At 33.8% G+C, this 20,257-nt stretch overlaps 1 protein-coding gene across 2 annotated transcripts; it reads left to right on the top strand.

Moving 5' to 3' along the window:
- The first annotated feature begins 10,897 nt into the window (after nt 1-10,897).
- Nucleotides 10,898-19,659, top strand: LOC139858171 (probable serine/threonine protein kinase IRE4). 2 transcript variants are annotated; one of them, XM_071847025.1, is made up of 18 exons: nt 10,898-11,335; nt 12,551-12,645; nt 12,728-12,940; nt 13,029-13,626; nt 13,768-14,039; nt 15,147-15,319; nt 15,399-15,639; nt 15,732-15,824; nt 15,901-16,041; nt 16,119-16,211; nt 17,020-17,212; nt 17,296-17,381; nt 17,495-17,583; nt 17,716-17,767; nt 17,842-17,898; nt 18,017-18,163; nt 18,267-18,347; nt 19,045-19,659. In XM_071847025.1, the coding sequence occupies exons 1-18, from the start codon at nt 11,104-11,106 to the stop codon at nt 19,141-19,143; spliced, it is 2,955 nt and encodes a 984-aa protein (XP_071703126.1). In that variant the 5' UTR covers nt 10,898-11,103; the 3' UTR covers nt 19,144-19,659. The 2 variants fall into 2 exon arrangements, with proteins under 2 accessions (XP_071703126.1, XP_071703125.1); XM_071847024.1 differs by having other exon boundaries at nt 13,029-14,039.
- Nucleotides 19,660-20,257: the final 598 nt, after the last annotated feature.

Below are 20,257 nucleotides of genomic sequence, written 5' to 3'. Positions count from 1 at the left end.
CGTTACTACCATTGTTTATACCGCCGTATAGAAATCACTGATGTACAAAGTGTGAAGAATAAAAAAGTGATTCTAGTATTTCAAGACGATATTGCTTGAGGACAAGCAACGCTCAAGTGTGGGAATATTTGATAATGCTAAAAACGAACATATATTTCATAGCATTATTCCTCAAGAAAGACAAGCTTTTAGTTGCAATTGTTCTATTTACAAGTGATATTCGTTTAAATAATAAAAGGTGAAGACAAAAGACAGATTCGACGATTTGAAGACGCAAACGACCAAAAAGCTCAAAAGAACAAAAGACAATCAAAAAGGTTCCAATTATTGATAAGAAACGTCTCGAAATCACAAGAGTACAAGATTCAAAACGCAAAGTACAAGATATTAAATTATACGCGAGGACGTTCGAAAATCCGGAACCGGGACTAGAGTCAACTCTTAACGCTCGACGCAACGGACTAAAAATTACAAGTTAACTATGTATATAAATATAATATAATATATAATTAATTATATTAATTATATATATATTATATATATATATTATTAAAACCGTCGGCAGCAGGAAACTCCAAGGGTGTGAAATGAAAATACCTCTCCGCGACTCGCGGAGTTTGAAGGGCTTTTTGCCGCGAGTCGCGGAGCCCCAAAAATCATTCCTGGCTATAAATCAACCCGAATTCTGATCAAAATATATCTTTTTTTTTCATCTCTCTCTCAATATATACGAGTAATATATTTATATTTATAATTTATATTTTAATTTTAATTATAATTCTAATAATAAGGGTATGTTAGCGAATGTTGTAAGGGTGTAAGTCGAAATTATGTCCGTGTAACGCTACGCTATTTTTAATCATTGTAAGTTATGTTCAACCTTTTTATATTAATGTCTCGTAGCTAAGTTATTATTATGCTTGTTTAAAACGAAGTAATCATGATGTTGGGCTAATTACTAAAATTGGGTAATTGGGCTTTGTACCATAATTGGGGTTTGGACAAAAGAACGACACTTGTGGAAACTAGGCTATGGGCTATTAATGGGCTTTATATTTGTTTAACTAAATGAAAGTTTGTTAATGTTAATATAAAGATTTACAATTGGGCGTCCCTATAAATTACCATATACACTCGATCGGACACGATGGGCGGGGTATTTATATGTACGAATAATCGTTCATTTAACCGGACACGGGAATGGATTAATAGCCACTAGAATAATTAAAACAGGGGTGAAATTACATTCAAGGGTAATTGGTGTAATTGTTAACAAAGTAGTAAAACCTTGGTTTACACGCAGTCGATAACCTGGTGTATTCATTAAACAAAGTATTAAAACCTTGTTACAATTCGAATCCCCAATTAGTTGGAATATTTATCTTCGGGTATAATAATAATTTGACAAGGACACTTGCAATTTATATTTATGACTGATGGACTGTTATGGACAAAAACCAGACGGACATATTGAATAATCCAGGACAAAGGACAATTAACCCATGGGCATAAAACTAAAATCAACACGTCAAACATCATGATTACGGAAGTTTAAATAAGCATAATTCTTTTATTTTATATTTAATTTCCTTTATTTTATATTTAATTGCACTTCTAATTATCGCACCTTTATTTATTGTTATTTTATTTTATCGCACTTTTAATTATCGTACTTTTAATTATCGCAATTTTATTTTATCGCATTTTTATTATTCGCAATTTTATTATCGTTATTTACTTTACGCTTTAATTTAAAGTCTTGTATTTATTTTATATTTTACATTAGGTTTTAACTGCGACTAAAGTTTTAAAATCGACAAACCGGTCATTAAACGGTAAAAACCCCCCCTTTATAATAATAATATTACTTATATATATATTTGTAATTTTAATAAAAGTAAACTAATATAGCGTTGAGCTTTGCTTAAAGATCTCCCTGTGGAACGAACCGGACTTACTAAAAACTACACTACTGTACGATTAGGTACACTGCCTATAAGTGTTGTAGCAAGGTTTAAGTATATCCATTCTATAAATAAATAAATATCTTGTGTAAAATTGTATCGTATTTAATAGTATTTCCTAGAAAAATAATAGCTATTTTATATACACCTCGTTCGACATCAAGCACCTTATTCTCTTGGCCTTTCACGATGTATCCCAAAGGTTGTTCTATATAGACTTCTTCTTCTAAGTGGCCATTAAGGAACGCGGATTTGACATCCATTTGATAAATCTTCCAATTATGTTGAGCCGCAAGTGAGATTATCAATCTTATAGTTTCTAGACGAGCGACGGGAGCAAATACCTCGTCATAGTCTATGCCGGCTCGTTGACTATATCCCTTCGCCACCAACCTTGCTTTATATCTTTCAACTTCACCTTTGGAATTCTTCTTGGCCTTGTACACCCATTTTACACCAATAGCCTTATGTCCCTTTGGTAGTGTGGCAAGATCCCACGTATTATTCTTCTCGATTGCTTGAATCTCTTCGTCCATAGCACATTTCCACTTTTGGCTTTTTGTTGCGTCTTCATAGCTTATTGGCTCACAATCGGCAAGAAGGCAGAACAATGATAGATCCTCCATAGGCTGTGTTACCTCGTACAACTCCTCAATGCTCCTTGTGTGATGTTGTAGCCTACTTGATTCTCCTCCTGATGTTGATGTCACTTCATTAGGTGTAGTGGTTGGAGTATGTGGAGAGTGCGGAGATGGTGTACTAGAAGGTTCTTGAACTTCTAGATATTCTTCGTTCTTTGCAGTACTCTCGAATGGATAAGGGAGAAAGTCGTAGTTCTCCTCTTCGGGAACATTCCAATCCCATGTTGCTTCTTCATCGAACACCACGTCTCGACTTGAGATTACTTTACCATTCTTGGGATTGTATAGCTTGTAACCCTTCGAACTTGAGTCATAACCCACGAATATGAGTTTCTCGCTTTTATCATCGAGCTTCGTCCTCTTCTGATCTGGCACATGAGCATATGCCACACTTCCGAACACTCGAAGGTGTGAGATGCCGGGCTTCCTTCCACTCCAAGCTTCAATGGGCGTTTTGTTTTTGACACTTCTAGTGGGCGAGCGATTTGATAGATAGATCGCACAGTCCACTGCCTCAGCCCAAAACTCCTTAGGCATCCTTTTGCTCTTTAACATACTCCGGGCCATATCAAGAATGGTCCTATTTTTTCTTTCCGCAACACCATTTTGTTGAGGTGAATACGGAAGAGTTAGAGGACGTCGTAACCCATTGTTGTCGCAAAATTTCTTGAATTCCTTGGATGTGAACTCTCCTCCACGATCGGGTCTCAACGCCTTTATGGTGAGACCACTTTGATTCTCCACAAATGCTTTAAACTTCTTGAACATTCCAAAAGCTTCCGACTTCTCTTTTAGAAAATAGACCCATGTCTTTCGACTAAAATCATCAATGAATAGAATAAAATATCTATTTTTACCAAAAGAAAGTGGGCTGATGGTCCACACACATCCGTGTGAATAAGTTCTAGAGGTTTCTTCGCTCTACTAGAAGCTTCTGTTGGAAAACTGTTTCGGAAGTGCTTTCCTAGAAGGCATCCCTCACATATTTGATCCGGATGATTAATTGGAGGCAAGCCCTTCACCATTCCTTTACTTGATAATAATTTTAATCCTCCAAAATTTAAGTGCCCGTATCTCATGTGCCAAAGCCAAGAATTATCTTTGAAACATGCTTTTAAACATCTTGGAATGTCATGTTGAATATTTAGCATGAACATCCTATTCGTTGACATTGGCACCTTAGCAATCAAACCTCCTTTTTGGTCTCTTAAAGAAAGAGTACGATTTATCATGTGAATATCATAGCCTTTCTCTAAGAGTTGTCCAATACTCAGTATATTCGTCTTCATATTAGGCACATAATACACGTTAGAGATAAATTGATGCCTTCCATTTTTCAAGCGGATGAGAATCTTACCTTTGCCTTTAACCGGGACTTTAGAGGAATCTCCGAAGGTGATATTTCCACTAATTACCTCGTCTAACTCCACAAACATGTTTTTGTCACCGCACATATGGTTGCTTGCACCCGTGTCGAGATACCACAAATTTGATTCTCCGTTATCTTCACCTTTGCATGCTAGTAACAAAGTGTTTTTCACGGCTTCGGTATCTTCTTGCACTAAATTTGCTCTTTCTTGCACGTAATTGTTTGACTTCTCGCATTCCGAAGCATAATGGCCAAATTTATGACAATTATAGCATTTGGTTTGAGAATTGTCATACCTTGGCCTTCTACTTGTGTAGTCTCTCCCGCGACCTCTTGTCGGGTGAAAATTTTGACTTCTTTCTTCATTTCTGAAAGAACTATAACCTCCACGTTTGATATATCCTTTTCCTCGTCCTCGGCCACGTACTTGACCACGACCTCGTTGACTCGTTTGATGAGTCTTTTCACTGCTCTCTTCCTTGAAAGACAGTTTTGCTTGTAAAGCTTGCTCCAATGGCTCCTTATTATTCTTATTGAACCTCTCTTCATGGGCTTGTAGTGAACCCATGAGTTCATCGATAGTCATTGATTCTAGATCTTTAGATTCTTCGATGGCTACGACTATATAGTCGAATTTTGAATCTAATGATCTAAGAATCTTCTCAATGACTCTTACATCACTTAGAGTTTCACCATTCCTCTTTAATTGATTGACAATCGCCAAGACTCTTGTAAAATAATCGGAAATTGATTTTGAGTCTTTCTTATTTAAGGATTCGAACTCACCTCGTAGTGTTTGTAGTCGAACCTTTTTCACCTTTTCAACTCCCTTGTGAGAATTCTCCAAGATCTCCCATGCTTTCTTGGCGGTGGTTGCACTTGCAATTTTCTCAAAAACTCCATCATCTACACTTTGTTGGATGATGGAAAGAGCCTTTTGATCGTTCGTCTTCATTAATTTTTTCTCCTTGCCGAGAGGACCTTTTTCTGCAGGTTCCTCATAGCCTTCCTCCACAATCTCCCATAAGTCTTGTCCACCTAGGAAGGTCTTCATTTGGATGCTCCATCGATCATAATTATCCTTTGTGAGGCGAGGAAATGTGATGACATTGTTGGCCATCATCTTGTCGAACCAAGCTCTGATACCAATTTGTTAGAAATAGGAGGTTATGTATATTATTTGTGGAAGAGAGGATTGATGATTTAGAAGTTTGATTGATCTTGAAGGCTTTGTTTATTACTTGATTTGCTTATTGAATTGCTTTGTTGCTTGATTACAAATGAGAGGTGAATCCATCTATTTATACTACACCATGGACTAGTCTAGAATACTTCATCATCTAATATCTAGATATTTCCTAAGTATTCTCATGATAATTCTAGACTTAGATATTTTATAAGATTATTCTACACACATTCTACACACTTTCACTACTACATATTACAAGAAGTTTCTACATAATGGGCTATAATCTTGATCCAAAATATTTGTATACTTGCAAGTCCAAATCCAAAACAAATAGCCCACAATCAAGTTTAGTTTCCAACAGCCCTATTTTATTTTGACAGAAAAGAAAGTTCCGTTTATTGATAATTTACACTTCTACTTCCTTGGTGAATGTAACATTAAGGGTTCTTCACTCGGTATATGAGTGACTGAATTTCTGGTAGATTTGTTATATTCATATTAGGTAGCTGACAAATAACATACTTTATAACGTTATGCATGACCAGCTAGGTGTTATCGTCAGATCAGGAACAAGCTGTACCCAACAGATCAAACTTTAGGAGGATCGAGATTTTGTAGTGCTGATTGACTAAGGGAAAAACATATATGTCAAGGTAATCTGTTATGGAGTGTACATGTATGTGCGCATCTGTGTTATGGTGTACAAAAATCTAATTGTTTGTTTATCATATTCATTTTGTTTGTTGATCATATTCATTTTGAACTAACATGTGATCTGTTAAGGGTTTTTTTATAGTTGATTTGTTATGAAAATTAAAAATAACATTTCTTGATGATGGTTAATTACACATAGCCATACCATTTTTTGTTAGAAATTTGACAGTTTCACTTTTTCACTGGAAGTTTGCGCCTGCTTATGTTGCTCCCATTTCAAGATCAGATGAATTAGCTTCATTTAGTAATGGTGTTACGAATGTAATTGAGCCTGCATATCCAGTTCTCAGGTGAATATATGTAATGATTTGTCTACTACAAAGATACTGTTTTAAGTTGTTTAAATTTGTGAATATTGCATACATACTCTTTCAAGCTCAGTTGCAGAAGTTTCATACTAATACTAAGAGTTCCATTCATGAAAACTGATTTGATAATTATAACTTGTCACAATTCATAGTCATTTACTTTGTGTGATTAATTTTAATTTACTTTATGTGCTTAATTTTAATGTTCTTCATATTTTTCGATTTATTATGCACACATATGGCATTATTACTATTACTTCTATCATTAAAATAAATAAATAACTTATTCAAAACTGATGAAGGCAATAGAGTGTTTCTCTCGGGGTCTATTACCATACTCTACATTACTTATTCAAATAATGATTTATGAAGGTAAACTTCAATTTATTTATACTGTTTGAATGCAATATCATTTTCATATATTGGAGTTCAATATGCATGTATTTTAGCTAATGAAGCAGTCATCTTTGTAGTAAAAATTCTCAGGCAAACAAGTTATTATATTTTGTAACCTACGATGTAGTATAACATGTAGTGTTGTATTGTAGTATAAGCTCTCAAATCTTGAGCAGCGAAGCGCGTTCGAACAAATTATCTTTTTTTTGTAACTAAAAACGTTACGGCTACTTCTTCGTTCCATCTACTTTCTGCGATGTTTGATCTCTCACGGTATTCTTATATCGTTACTTTAGGGTTTATGTTCTTTTGTTTTCGTATAATTTTCGTACCTGTTTTTTGGTAACCCTTCGAACTTTAGGGTTTATGTTCTTTTGTTTTCGTATAATTTTCGTACATGTTTTTTGGTAACCCTTCGATTTTGATGTGTGTGTCAGCCGCCTGTTGTTTCTTCGAGGAAACTTGCTACCAGATCTTATTTGCGTCGGATGATAACACGACGTGTCCGTGACGGAAAACATTTCGCCATTTGGCGTTGGTGGTAGTGCATCTGTGCTCTTTTGTATGGGTTGTTTTGTTTTCTTGTATTTTCATTTTTTGTGGGTTGTCGTTATAATGAGCTAATAAATTTCAGTTGGTCTTTGTTTTGGGATGCTGTTGGGTTTGTTTTCCATCTTTTTTTTTTTTTTTTTTTTGACAAATTTGATCGACATATACGCCGTTTGATTCCTCGGGTTCTAATTACCCATTAGTAATTATGGTTGCTTCCCAATATGTGTGTATTGTTAATTTTTTACAGGATGCTTCTCATATTTGGTTTCTAATGTATGTTTTATAAGTCGTATTTGGTGTTGTCATTTCCTGATTTGTTACCTTAATTTTTTCACCTGATGCCTATAATGAGATTATACTACAAAAAGAAATCAATTATACCAAACACACTACACTGACTACAGCAACGGCGTCTTAGGAGATTTATACATATACTTAGTGTTATGACTGTAATTATGCATGCATTTTTCCAATTCATGTTCTCTTTTGCTTTATCGTTTATTGTATCGAGGATTGTGGATGTTTTTTTTGTAATTTCCATTTAATTGATAAAATAAGTTGGAGGTTTTATGCATGCATTCAAATAGAGGTTTGGTGACTTTTTAACCTATTTGACCCGTCACCCGTTTAGCCAAACAATCTTACGAGCAATAAAACACAATCCTATAGACTTGGTCATGAATAAATATGTCGATATTGATTTTTTAGTATATCGTAACTAATCTTGATGATGTTTTTAATTGTAGTGGTTTGGTGAAGGAGAGAAATATGTGAAAGTAGTTTCCAACTTTTGTGATCTATGTTACTATCACGTCATGGCAATGCAACAACAAAGGAAAATAAGGAATGAGAGCATTCGAGGCCAGCAATATCGTAGCAACTACGAAGCCCACGTTTGTTATCGTTAGTCAAATAAAGCAACCGAAAGAACTACTGAGAGCAAATGTGTTGTGCATTTTTGCCTAAACCGTCTAAAAACTTTGGCATGTAATTTACTTTGTAATGAATAGCCATCGATGATGATAACTTTTTGACCCTATAATACTTTGCCATGTAAACTGAGTGTATAATGAATAGCCATCGAAATAATCACATACAATTCTTAGCAGCGAAACACGTGCCCCTTAATCTTGTTATAATTTGCTCAACAACTATATAACAATATTCTATGATTGTGTCCGTTACTAAAAACCACGCAAATAATATAATGTTTCACATTAAGTACTTTCTAACTAATACTTGTTTGGTCCCATAAAGTAGCCCCGCGAATTTGCGGGCATTAAGCTAGTAAACTATTAAAATGTTATCGAAAATATAGATCGTGAAGATACAACTATGTAATAATATTAAATTCATATATATTGCATATATTAAATATCTTTATTGAAAATACTTTAATGATTTCAATTCATAATAGCAATAGTATTCGAAAAACTTTATATTCAACATATATCCGTTTTTTATCCGCTTCATTCAACGGATATAAATATGGATGAATGAATTGTTTTTAAAGAAATAGATATAGATATGGATTTTAAAAATTAATTGGATATGAATATGTTTATAGGCTCACCAATCCATATCCGATACATATACGATTCATTGTCATCCCTAACGTAGTAATTGATGGTGATTCAGTAGTGAAAGGAAGTAATAAAGTTGAAGAATGGAGCTTTGTCTGTTGCTAAGCATAGTTTGTTTTGGTCTGAAAAATTTCAATTTGTTTTTGCTGTGAAACCCGATACGAAAGCGACTTCTCTTGTTGTATTACCTTTCAAGGATGCTGGAGAGTTAAGTATATTGGTGTTGGTGATGATGTTGGTAAGTTTTATGTTTTCACGTGGTACGGTGAGGTTATGCTTCAATTTTAATACGAAAACGGGTTCACCAGTTACGTCTATGTTGTCTTACCTTTCGGTTTTAGGAATGAGACTGTTCTTTAGATTTGAGGACTATGAAGCTTAGGGAAGCTCTGTGAAGGTTTTAATGGATCGTACGCGTTAAATTATGTTCCTGATGCATCAGATAGAGGGAGGCATATGAATTTACTTTTGGAGGTGAACTGATGCATTTGCTTATTTATGCTGACTATGAATTTCAAGTGTCGTGTAAGATCAAAGAAGAAATTTGATGTAGATCATTGACCGTTAGCTTTTGAGGCAATAAAAGGTTATTTTGTAATCGCCATTCAAGAAAAGATGTACGTTTATAATGTTTCTTCTCAGCTTTATGTGAGAGGTGGCGGTAGTGCCCCCGTGGTGGTATTAGAGGGCCCCCAAAAAGATATGGTTCACCAACAATATACACGGGTGGGAATTCATTTAGACCCACTTCTATTGACCCAAATTTGCTACCTGCCTTTATGGACTCAGATTAAGAAAGGGTCGGAATTAAAGTATAGATGTTCAAATATTGAATCTAGTGGTTTTAGTCAAAGAAGAGAGAGTTTGTAAACAATCAAGTTGTGGATGATCATGACGGTTAAGTAGGTTGTGTTTGGCAACTGTAAGTTGTTTTAAGGTTATAGTCTGTATTCGATTGATTATTTCAGGAAAAAGTGGAAGACCAGTTATAGTTGCAACCTTTTTTCGATACCATTTCCAAAAATACTTAGGTATATATGCACGATGAAATTATCTAATTAAATTCAAATATTTAGTGAATCAAGATATCATTATGCTTGTAATTATCAGACGGATAGATTTAACTTTATTATGTTTTGACTTAGGACTCTAGAGGATAATCGTTGATCAAAAGCCTAACCTTATCCAATATGAAAATTGTTGACCTGGTCTTGTAATGGTCTCATCATAATTAATCCTTAAGCATAGGATTACTGGATTTCACAACAAAATAGTAGGTTTGTGACACTTTAAAAGTAAATCTTATTTAGAATTACAATCCTCTTAACTAATTTTATTTCTTAAAGTATGATTTTTGTAAGAAGTAATTGTAGAGAATTACTATTATTATTATACTACGTTGTATAATTTATTTATTTATTTATTTATTATGATTCACATACAAATAAGGATCATGTTACATAAGGGAATCTAATCTCTATATTTAGTATATATACAATATCAAGTGGCATATTTAATGTATAATTGGAAGTCATGATTTGCTAAAAATGTAACTCGTTCCAAAATTCAAACAAATTATCCTATATACAGTATCAATTCACAAAGGCAAGGGTACTTTAGTTTAGGCTATTTTGATCTTTTACAAAAGCTTTATTCATATTTGATGTCGCCATATTTAAAACTAATCTTCACATAGTGCAAGTGGTTAGCGTCATCTTTTTATTAATGGAAATAAATTATTAGTTTGAGATAATTAAAAATTACTCTATCCGGATTAACTTTTTATTTATTTAAAATATGAAAAATGCTAATGACAGTCCTTAGGGAGGCTTTAAAATATTGTAAATTTTGATAACCGCTTTTATGAAAATAACTAATAACCGCCATGTACATATACATAATGTATGTTGACGATAACCCTTAAGGCTATCGTTAGCATTTTCTTTAAAATATTTTTGTCAACTGTATTTAATTATAAAAGAGAAGGGAGTATTGAACTATCTCCAGCCACTTTCACCACAAAAATAATTCAATAAAATATCGCACAATATCATTCAACTTAAGGACAGTATCTAACCCAGAATTACTTATTTAATCTTGATTCTACAAATCACTATCATCAATTTTAAAACGGAATATAAATGTAAATGTATTAGCTCCTTTTATGCACTTACAATGTTTTTCACAAATCTACACACTTTGACATATTCGCAAATCTTTTAATCACCTTGTTTCGTACAGACTTATTCAGCAGCCATGAAATTCGAAGAAACACATATTACACATATATACATACCGTTATATATCTCTCTATTAATCGCCAATCATACTTTTTTAGGTTAAATTAATTTCATTTGATATTTAGGTATTTCACTTCTCAGTAGTGAATGGATACAACTACGATTACCGGACCGACTCAAAACGACGGTGAATCGTCGGAGGCGGTTGGGATTCCGACCGGTTTAAATCGGATTAAAACTCGTATTACGTCTAATTCTAACGATAATCATTATTCTAGCTCAGATAATCAGAATAGTAAGTCTATCACGAATCGTTTTAAGCTGAATCATCAGAGGTCGTTTAGTAAAGGATTCGTTAAGCTTCATTCGTCTAAAGAAGGTACTAATTTTGACTATTTATTGTTTATAATTATTTTTTTTATTGTAATTAGCTTTATTCAATTTAATAACGTCGTATTTGGATTAATGGAGATACTGAATATGCATGTAAGTATGTATATAAGAGTAAGTTATCAATAGAAAAGGAAGGATGATTTTCAATTTGTTACCAATAAGCGAGAATGTTAGCTTCAAATTTGTGGTTTTTTACTATACATGTAAGTATATACCGAATATATACGATGTCATTCAGTTGAACTTCTGATGTTGATAGTAAGATTATTGTAATATTTGTTTCTAGAAACTTTGTTTTAGCTATTTAGGTAATAACTACTTATTTCATTTCCATGCTTTGATTATATGTAGTACATGGATTGTGTGATGGTGCAGTTACCTAACCACTGGACACTAAAATGACCGAGTAATTAACGTAGAGAAGAGATAAGCCGTTCTGAACAAAAATCGTGAATATAGCATTAGTTGCTCAATAAAAGTTTTAATTGCGAAAATGAGTAGGAGAGTAGAAACTTATACAGATTAAAGGATTAGCTTTTGTCCATATATTAGAGGTGACAATTTCCACCCAGCTACTTAGGAATGGGTCAATTCAGATTATGTCATTTACGACAGTTCAACCATGTAAAAATAAAAGAATTTATTGTAAAGGATGTGGCCATTCATTAGAGGTGGCAATTTCCACCCAGTTACTTAGGAATGGGTCAATTCAGATTATGTGTCATTTACGACAGTTCAAACATGTAAAAATAAAAGAATTTACTTTAAAGGATGTTGGTAAAAATTCATATCCACTCTTATGAAGTGTTTTGTAACGCTCTAACATTTTCTCACGAGTGTTTTCTACTTAAATTAATAATTAAATCCTGATGTAAAAAGAGAATCTTTCTTGTCATATATTTGGCACATAAATTATTTGTATGAAGTTCTATATGGACAACAGCGTTTCTGGTCAACCCGGCCCGTCCCATCCTAAATTGCCTGTTTTGACCATTACCTAACCTGCTGAACACTTAGTTTTACTGCCCCAGGAATTAAGATTAACGATTATGGTTTTCAGTAGCAGTGTAACAGAGCTATGAGTTTAAGTTATCAACATATACTTGTTGTTAAATTTTAGATTTGTTTAATGTTCTTGTGAATTATATTATTGATTCTTGATGTACTAAACGAGCATCATTCATTCATTTGGATGTACCAGGACTCCGTAAAGGAAAAAGAGTTGCCCGATGGGTCACATCTCATCTATCCAAGGATTCTAATAGAGCTATCAGAGATAAGCCTCCTGAGGCTAAGGTGAGACTTCATATAGCATATCAGATAAATCTTTTTTCATTACAAATTCAGCTATTGCATAATTTAATCTAAAATGTGGCAGAAAATAAACCATGAAGTCAAGGCATTTGACAAGGAAGCTCTATCAGTTAAACAACAAAAGATAGGAAAAAGCACATTCGGTAAACAAACAGAAACAGGAAAAACATCTGCTGATAAGATGCCTGAAGTACTGAAAAGCTTTTCTCATGAACTTGGGCCTAAAGGTGGCATTAGACCTACGTATACTCGAGCCCATAGCTTTGGTGATTTGAAGGTATAGTCTAACTAATAGATTTTTAAGCAGCCAAACAAAATGTTTTAGGTTGCCACCTATGCTTGTATACTGATTGGCTAGTATTCAGGAACTTTTGAGGTCATATAGGTCAAACTTTCATGCTGCCAAAGAGTTGGTTAACACAGAGCTAGATTTATTCAAAAAGGAGGTAATCGAGGTATCACAAAAGTCTGATACTTTGTCTTTGGAAGAACAAAGATTGATCGATGAGCTGCTCGTTCTCGTTAAACTATGTATAGAGATGTCGAGCCTTGAGTTTCGAACCACATGTGAAACCATTGTTCAAGAATTAACAAAAAAGAGGCATGATTGCCAATCTGGGCAATTGAAGTGGCTTTATACAAGGATGCTTTTTATATTAACACGTTGCACAAGGTTGCTACTTTTTGAAAAGAACAGTGAGCATATTAATGAGATCTCTCTTCTCAAATTGAAAGAATGTTTGGAAAAGATTCCTTCTTATGAAAGGAGCTGGCTTTTAAATTTAGGGATCATTGAATCCAATGTAGATGATATTGGAAACAAGTTTGAAGCTGAACAAAAGTTTGATTACATCCAAAATGAAGATTTAGTAATCTGTAGAATATGTGAGGAATATGTTCCGACTTCACATTTGGAGTCTCATTCATATATATGTGCTTATGCAGAAAAATGTGATCTTAAAGGTATAGATGTAAACGATAGCCTTTTAGCACTAGCAGATATACTTGATCAAATCATTGATTCTTGCACTCCAAGTGTACATGTTGTTGATGATAGCCATCAAACTTCACAAATGCAAATTTCTAATTCTATAGCAACTTTAGATAATTGCTCTCCTAAAATAAGTGAGTGGAGAAATAAAGGCGTTGAAGGAATGTTTGAGGATCTTCATGAAATGGACACCGCATGCATAGAAGACTCGACCCCTGTTACCTTCTTTAATTTGAAGGGATTCCCTGGTGTGAAAAGTCAATATGGTCCTCCTTCTTCAACAGGAAGCATGACATCAGCATCCTCCACAAATACTCCAAGAGCAAACTTTGACTTCTTCTGGTTAGAGCATAATAACCCTTCTGAGTTAGAAGATGTGCAACATGTAAGCCTGTTCTTATTAAAAGTGAATAAAATTTCATCATATAAATCGTTTCTGGTTATCTTGTAAGCCTTTTTTTTTTTTTTAAGTATTTTGTTCTCGGTGTCCTTTATTTTATATTTATATAGTATCTTGGCTTTTCCATGCTTGTCCTTTTTGTTTTTGATTTAGTGCTAGGTTTAGCATAATGCTATAGAAGTAACTATACGTGGAAAACGGGTCAGGTTGAGGTTGGGTCGGTTTGGGTAATGGGTCAAAACAATTTTGGGTTGAAATGGGTCATGGGCTAAGCGGGTAAAAATTTTAAACGGGTCCAAACGGTTCAGGTTCTGTTTGGGTAACAGGTCGAAATGAGTAACGGGTCAAATGGGTCAAATAGGTCCAAACGGGTCATATACTTTTACATTTGATCTTTTATATTTAATATATTGTTTTAATTATCATTATTTATTTATTATTAATATTTATTATATATAAAAAAGATATTAATATACATAATAATTGATATAAGCATTAATGCTTTCATAAATGATTGAGGGATGAAACTTGTTATGCTCGATCCATTTGACCCATTAGACCTGTCACTATTTAATGAACTTTAGAATTTGATACCCGACTGACATGTTCTTTTATATTTTTCTCAAGAACCAATAGGTTGGAGAAAAACTCATTGGACCTTTTTTTAAGTTTTGGGTTACATTGTCAGACCTAATTTTCTCAAGACCCAATTGACCCGAAAGCTTGACCCATTTGACCCAAATTTGAAAGTATGGGTCTCAGTTGCTAGGTATAGAAGTAACCTAATTAGAGTGACATACCTTCTTTGTTGCTTTTCGACAATTTCTTAAATATGTGCAAATTCGTCTACTTTTGTCAAAGGATGTCTATTTATGGATAATACCATATGCGTGTAGAAGCTTCCATATATTTTTGCATTTTCCCAGTGTATCGTTACTGAATACATAACTCGTAGGGTTTCAACCACACCAACGTTTTGTCATTCATAGGTGTTAACTGCTACTTGTATCCTAACTTTATGCCTCATGAAAGACCTCATTATGTAATATAGGAAAAAGAACATGTACTTAGAATACTTTTCTTCCTCTGCAGATGACTGACCTTAGAGACCTTGCCCGTTTAGCATCCGAGACAGATCTTACGGAAGAAAGTTCACATCAGGTCTTGCTTACATGTATGCAAGATTTGCAAGATGTTTTACAAAAGAGCCAGCTCAAAGCTCTTGTTATAGACACATTTGGGCTCCGAATAGAAAAACTCATCCGGTAATCTTGACTAACGATACATGTATGTGTATTTTTAGTGTTTATACATCTATTTACACATTTAGTTACACGTCTACAGGGAGAAATATATAATTTCATGTGAACTAGAGGATACAAATAAAAGAACGAGTGATGTTGGATATCCTTCTTTGTTGGATACTGGATCTCAGACCAGTTCAGTCTCCACCCCTTCATATCTTCTACATAAAGAGCGAACAAGCATTGATGATTTTGAAATTATTAAACCAATTAGCAAAGGAGCTTATGGTAAAGTATTTCTTGCACGAAAACGTACTACCGGGGATTTGTTTGCTATAAAGGTATGACCTTTTGCATCAGAATTTTCAAGAATTATTTTAACCTCTTTTTATCTGTTAAATTTGTTCTGATGGTTAGCCAATTGCTTGTACAGATGCTCAAGAAAATGGATATGCTTAGAAAGAATGATATTGAGAAGATAGTTTCAGAACGCAACATACTGATCACAATACGAAACCCATTCGTGGTAATTTTTACTCCTTTTTTTGTATATTGTTAAGTCCATTATGTAGCATTTTTTAAGGATATGTTTTCTGCTGCAGGTTCGGTTTTTTTATTCGTTTACTAGTAAAGACTACCTTTATTTAGTAATGGAGTATCTTAATGGAGGGGATCTTTTCTCTTTGCTAAGAACTGTTGGTTGCCTTGAGGAAGATGTAGCACGCATCTACATTGCTGAACTGGTTTGTCAATAAGTTTATTGCTTATATGTTTTTAAAAATAATATTTTTGTTATTCTATAATTATTTGCATAATACAGGTACTTGCTATTGAATACCTTCAATCTTTAGGAATTGTTCATAGAGATCTAAAACCCGACAACATATTGATTGCACATGATGGTCATATCAAGGTGTGATATCTTCAACTGGAAACAAATATGATTGTTAAAATTGCTAACTAAATACCATACTCTAGTGTAATACAGTATGATGGTTATATTTGTTTACGATCTAAAACCACAAAGGTGTCGTTTGTTTTTCAGTCTGCAGATCTTATTATGTCTTATGTCTGCGCGTCCGCATATTATGTCTTATGTCTGCGCGTCCGCAGACGTTTTTACTGCTGCAGACTGTTTGTTTTTATGAAGACATAAGATAACATAATGTCTTATTTTGTCTGCAACCTTGCAAACTTAGAAATGTGCTTCTAACTGCTGCAGACATGATTAAGGTGTTGTTTGTTTTTTAAGATGTTTTTGTCTGAAGATCTGCGGACCATGTCTGTTAAGAAGATGAAGGTCTGTATGCTGAATAATGAAGACTGTTTGTGTTTGTTTTTATGTCTGCAACATAACTTAATTCTGTCTGCAGCACTTAGAAGCACATTTCTAAGTCTGCGAGGTTGCAGACATAATAACACATTATTTTATCTTATGTCTTCATAAAAACAAACAGTCTGCAGCAGTAAAAACGTCTGCGGGCGCGCAGACGTAAGACATAATAAGGTCTGCAGACTGAAAAACAAACAACACCTAAGTTATTTTGCACACATAAAACCAAACAGTCTTCAATAGTCAGCATTCAGACCTTCAGGCCACGTCTTCTTTACAGACGTGGTCTGCAGATCTTCACACAAAATCTTAAAAAACAAACAACACCTTAGTCATTTACCATATAATACACTTCTGGTTGTTTGCTAATTAACATCTTTTTAATCAGCTTACAGACTTTGGGCTGTCTAAAATTGGCCTAATGAACAGTACCGGTGATTTAACTAGACCTGAGTTAACTCAGGTTGCAGTTTCTAATGATCATCACGTTAACAACGAATGGAGTGTAGATAGGCGAGAGCGTTCGGCTGCTGGTACACCAGATTATTTGGCTCCAGAAATACTTCTTGGAACCGAACATGGTTAGAAATAATGAATTCATTCGTTTAGCTGAAATTAGTTATATAACAGAAAAAACTAACTTGTGTTATGAACATTGGGGCAGGTTACGCTGCTGATTGGTGGTCAGTTGGAGTCATTCTGTTCGAATTAATTACGGGGACCCCACCTTTTAACTCTGACCATCCTGAGGTATATATAAAGAAACTAGACATATATATAAAGAAAATAGGCATTTATACAGTTATTCTATACAGTACATATATATAAAGTATCTAACAATATGAACTATCTTGGATTTATAGAGAATATTCTACAACATTCTTAATGCAAAAATACCATGGCCTTCTATTCCGGATGAGATGTCTGTCGAGGCTCAAGACATGATAAACAGGTTGGTTTTACCGGACAAATATAACTAGCATATGATGATTTTGTGTGTCACAAAGTGAGCAAATGTCCTCTTTTAATGCTGCATGAATGTTGAAATAACCGTTTTTCATTTAAATGGATGATTTATCCTCAGGTTTCTTATTCACGATCCTAATCAGCGTCTAGGTTCACATGGATCATCAGAGGTTTGTGATTTCTAGTTTAGAAATTATATAGTTTTCCACTGTTTGTTACTGTAGACTGAACCTAAAATTTACAGGTAAAGGCACATCCATTCTTCAAGGGTGTAAACTGGGATACCCTTGCTATGCAAAAGGTATATACTGAAATTCATTGTTTGTTGCTTTTCAAAAAAATAAAAATAAAAAAGTCACTGTTTTTGGTTTTTAGAAGTCAAATGTGTAGTTAAGTTTTCAATTCATATATGTATATAGGTGGCATTTGTACCACAACCAGATGGGATAGATGATACCAGTTACTTTGTTTCAAGACATAGTCGTAGTTCAAGTGGGACCCTTGATGATCAAGACTGCAGTGATGAAACTTCTGACACTAGTGAATTCTGCTCGGACACAAGAGAGGTACACCTTTTGTACATCATAATCATTTTTTTTTTTATATATTACAAAAGAGTATCTTTTGTAGATTGAATTGACACTGAACTGTTGTCTTTACTTTTCACAGAAGATGGACGTATGTGGTGATCTTGCCGACTTTGAAGCATCTTCTTGTAATGATCTTTCCTGGATCAATTTCTCTTTCAAGGTACCTTTAGATGGATAACAATGTCTTTTCCATAGTTATATTCTCTGCTGCGTATTTTAAGTAGTTGTCATATATCAACTAACTCTACATGTTGATTTTACATAAAATGTAACAAAGCTTTGAAAAACTATTAATGTTGATAGGAAATGACAAAAAAAAAAAAAAAAAAAAAAAAAAAGATATATGACTATCCTTATGATTTCAATTAAAAAAATGTAGTATCAATATGGTTCTATACCTTATCTTACGCACATAACAACCACATATTCAAGATTTTCAATAGTAATCTTACTTTCTTAATAAACTGATTTAGGATGTCTTGTGAATTGAAATACCCTTCGGGTTTTTCTACATTTCGAATAAAGATAAACGTGAGCCGAAACAACTATTGCCAACCTGTACTTTTGATCTAAAACTAGTATCAGCACATTTTTTTTTTTTTTTTTTTTTTTGAATTTTATATCTAAGCTAGTGTGCGTTATGCATTTAACTAAACTTATTTGCAATATTGACTCATTATTAATCATTCGTTTTAAGTAAGTTGATGGCACCGACTTAGTCCCATGAGCTTCTGTTTTATCTTCTGCTCTTATAGAAGAGTGTATAGATTTTAAGTCAAAATATTTTTGTAGTCTTCTTGTTAACTCAAATTTTGCATTTTGTCATGAAGGGGATTAACTATTTGTTATTTTTGCAGAATCTATCACAGTTGGCATCTATCAATCATGATGTACTTGTACAAAATAGCAAGGATGTGTCGAGATGTTCATCTCCACAAAACAATCCAACTTCATAGATTCTTCTTCAAGTTTTTTTGTGTTAGTAATCACCACAATGAACAATGAACAAAACAAAGGTAGAAGGTTTTCCCTATTCAGGCTACCCGGAAGGGCGAGTAATCCGACCCCATACTCTGATGTACGCAGCCCAACATGATTACTCTCTGACTATTTTCACCTCTTCCGTGGCCACCACTAAATATTCGTTCTAGACAGAATTCGAACATGAGACCTCTTGCAAGGAATTCATGCCCCAACCAGGTTGGGCCATCTTGTGATGGTTACACCATGAACAATGAACGCTGCCTAATGGTATGGTTTCTTGTTCCTTTTCATGATCGAATTTGCGTAGGTGGAGGGCAAGGTTACATTGTGGATATAGGGTTAGACGAGCCTTAGGAAGACATAACAACTCAAGGTATAGTTTTTTTTTAGTTTTATACAGACAGATCGATCAATTTTAAGAATTTAAAGATACAATAAATTGTAATCTTATCGTTGGGAATTTTAATCCATAATTTGACTTTTTAGCATGTGAAAGTTACCAAATCAAATTAGCAGTTTCTTTTCTATATATATATACTTCTTTGTAACCCTTAACTAGTAGGTGAATCACTCGTGACTCCTGATTTGGACTGCAGTATGGTCATGGACAATATATAGTTATGTAGCTCGATATAAATTCAAGTTGAGTATCACAATTCAAATTCTCCCTCTAGTTTGAGTTTAAACCATGTGGCGAGAGTATACATATATGGTTATGGTGTCATCTGTTAATTATATAAAAAATTAAAAAAGTACCGTTCAAAATTATATAGGCACTGCTAAATTTAATTATAGAACTTCATATGTTTTTAAGACCATATGTATGTAGTGGTGCTGGTGTGATGCTAAATTTAATTATAGAACTTCATATGTTTTTAAGACCATATGTAGTGGTGCTGGTGTGATGGGGTGTTTTTGTGAGGTATAAGCGTGATGGTTGTGTGATAGAAAAATAAGTCCCACCAATTTATTTTCTTTTTCATTTTCTTTTGGTAATTTTATTATTAGGTTTATATAATTAAATTCACATTTATAAAATTAAAAGCATAAAAATATATAAAGATAGCCTATGATTTAAAAGATCTC

Source organism: Rutidosis leptorrhynchoides, chromosome 7, assembly GCF_046630445.1.
Source record: "Rutidosis leptorrhynchoides isolate AG116_Rl617_1_P2 chromosome 7, CSIRO_AGI_Rlap_v1, whole genome shotgun sequence".
NCBI lineage: Eukaryota > Viridiplantae > Streptophyta > Magnoliopsida > Asterales > Asteraceae > Rutidosis > Rutidosis leptorrhynchoides.
Note: the sequence above shows the minus strand (reverse complement) of the source record. Positions and strands in the feature narration are given on the sequence as shown.

What these genes read in the sequence shown, in the direction of transcription:
- LOC139858171 (XM_071847024.1), top strand. Translation starts at nt 11,104, where the DNA reads ATGGATACAACTACGATTACCGGACCGACTCAAAACGACGGTGAATCG. An exon ending in CGAATAGAAAAACTCATCCG is followed by an intron (nt 15,320 to 15,398) that starts GTAATCTTGACT and finishes ACACGTCTACAG; the next exon opens with GGAGAAATATATAATTTCAT. An exon ending in ATACCCTTGCTATGCAAAAG is followed by an intron (nt 17,899 to 18,016) that starts GTATATACTGAA and finishes ATATGTATATAG; the next exon opens with GTGGCATTTGTACCACAACC.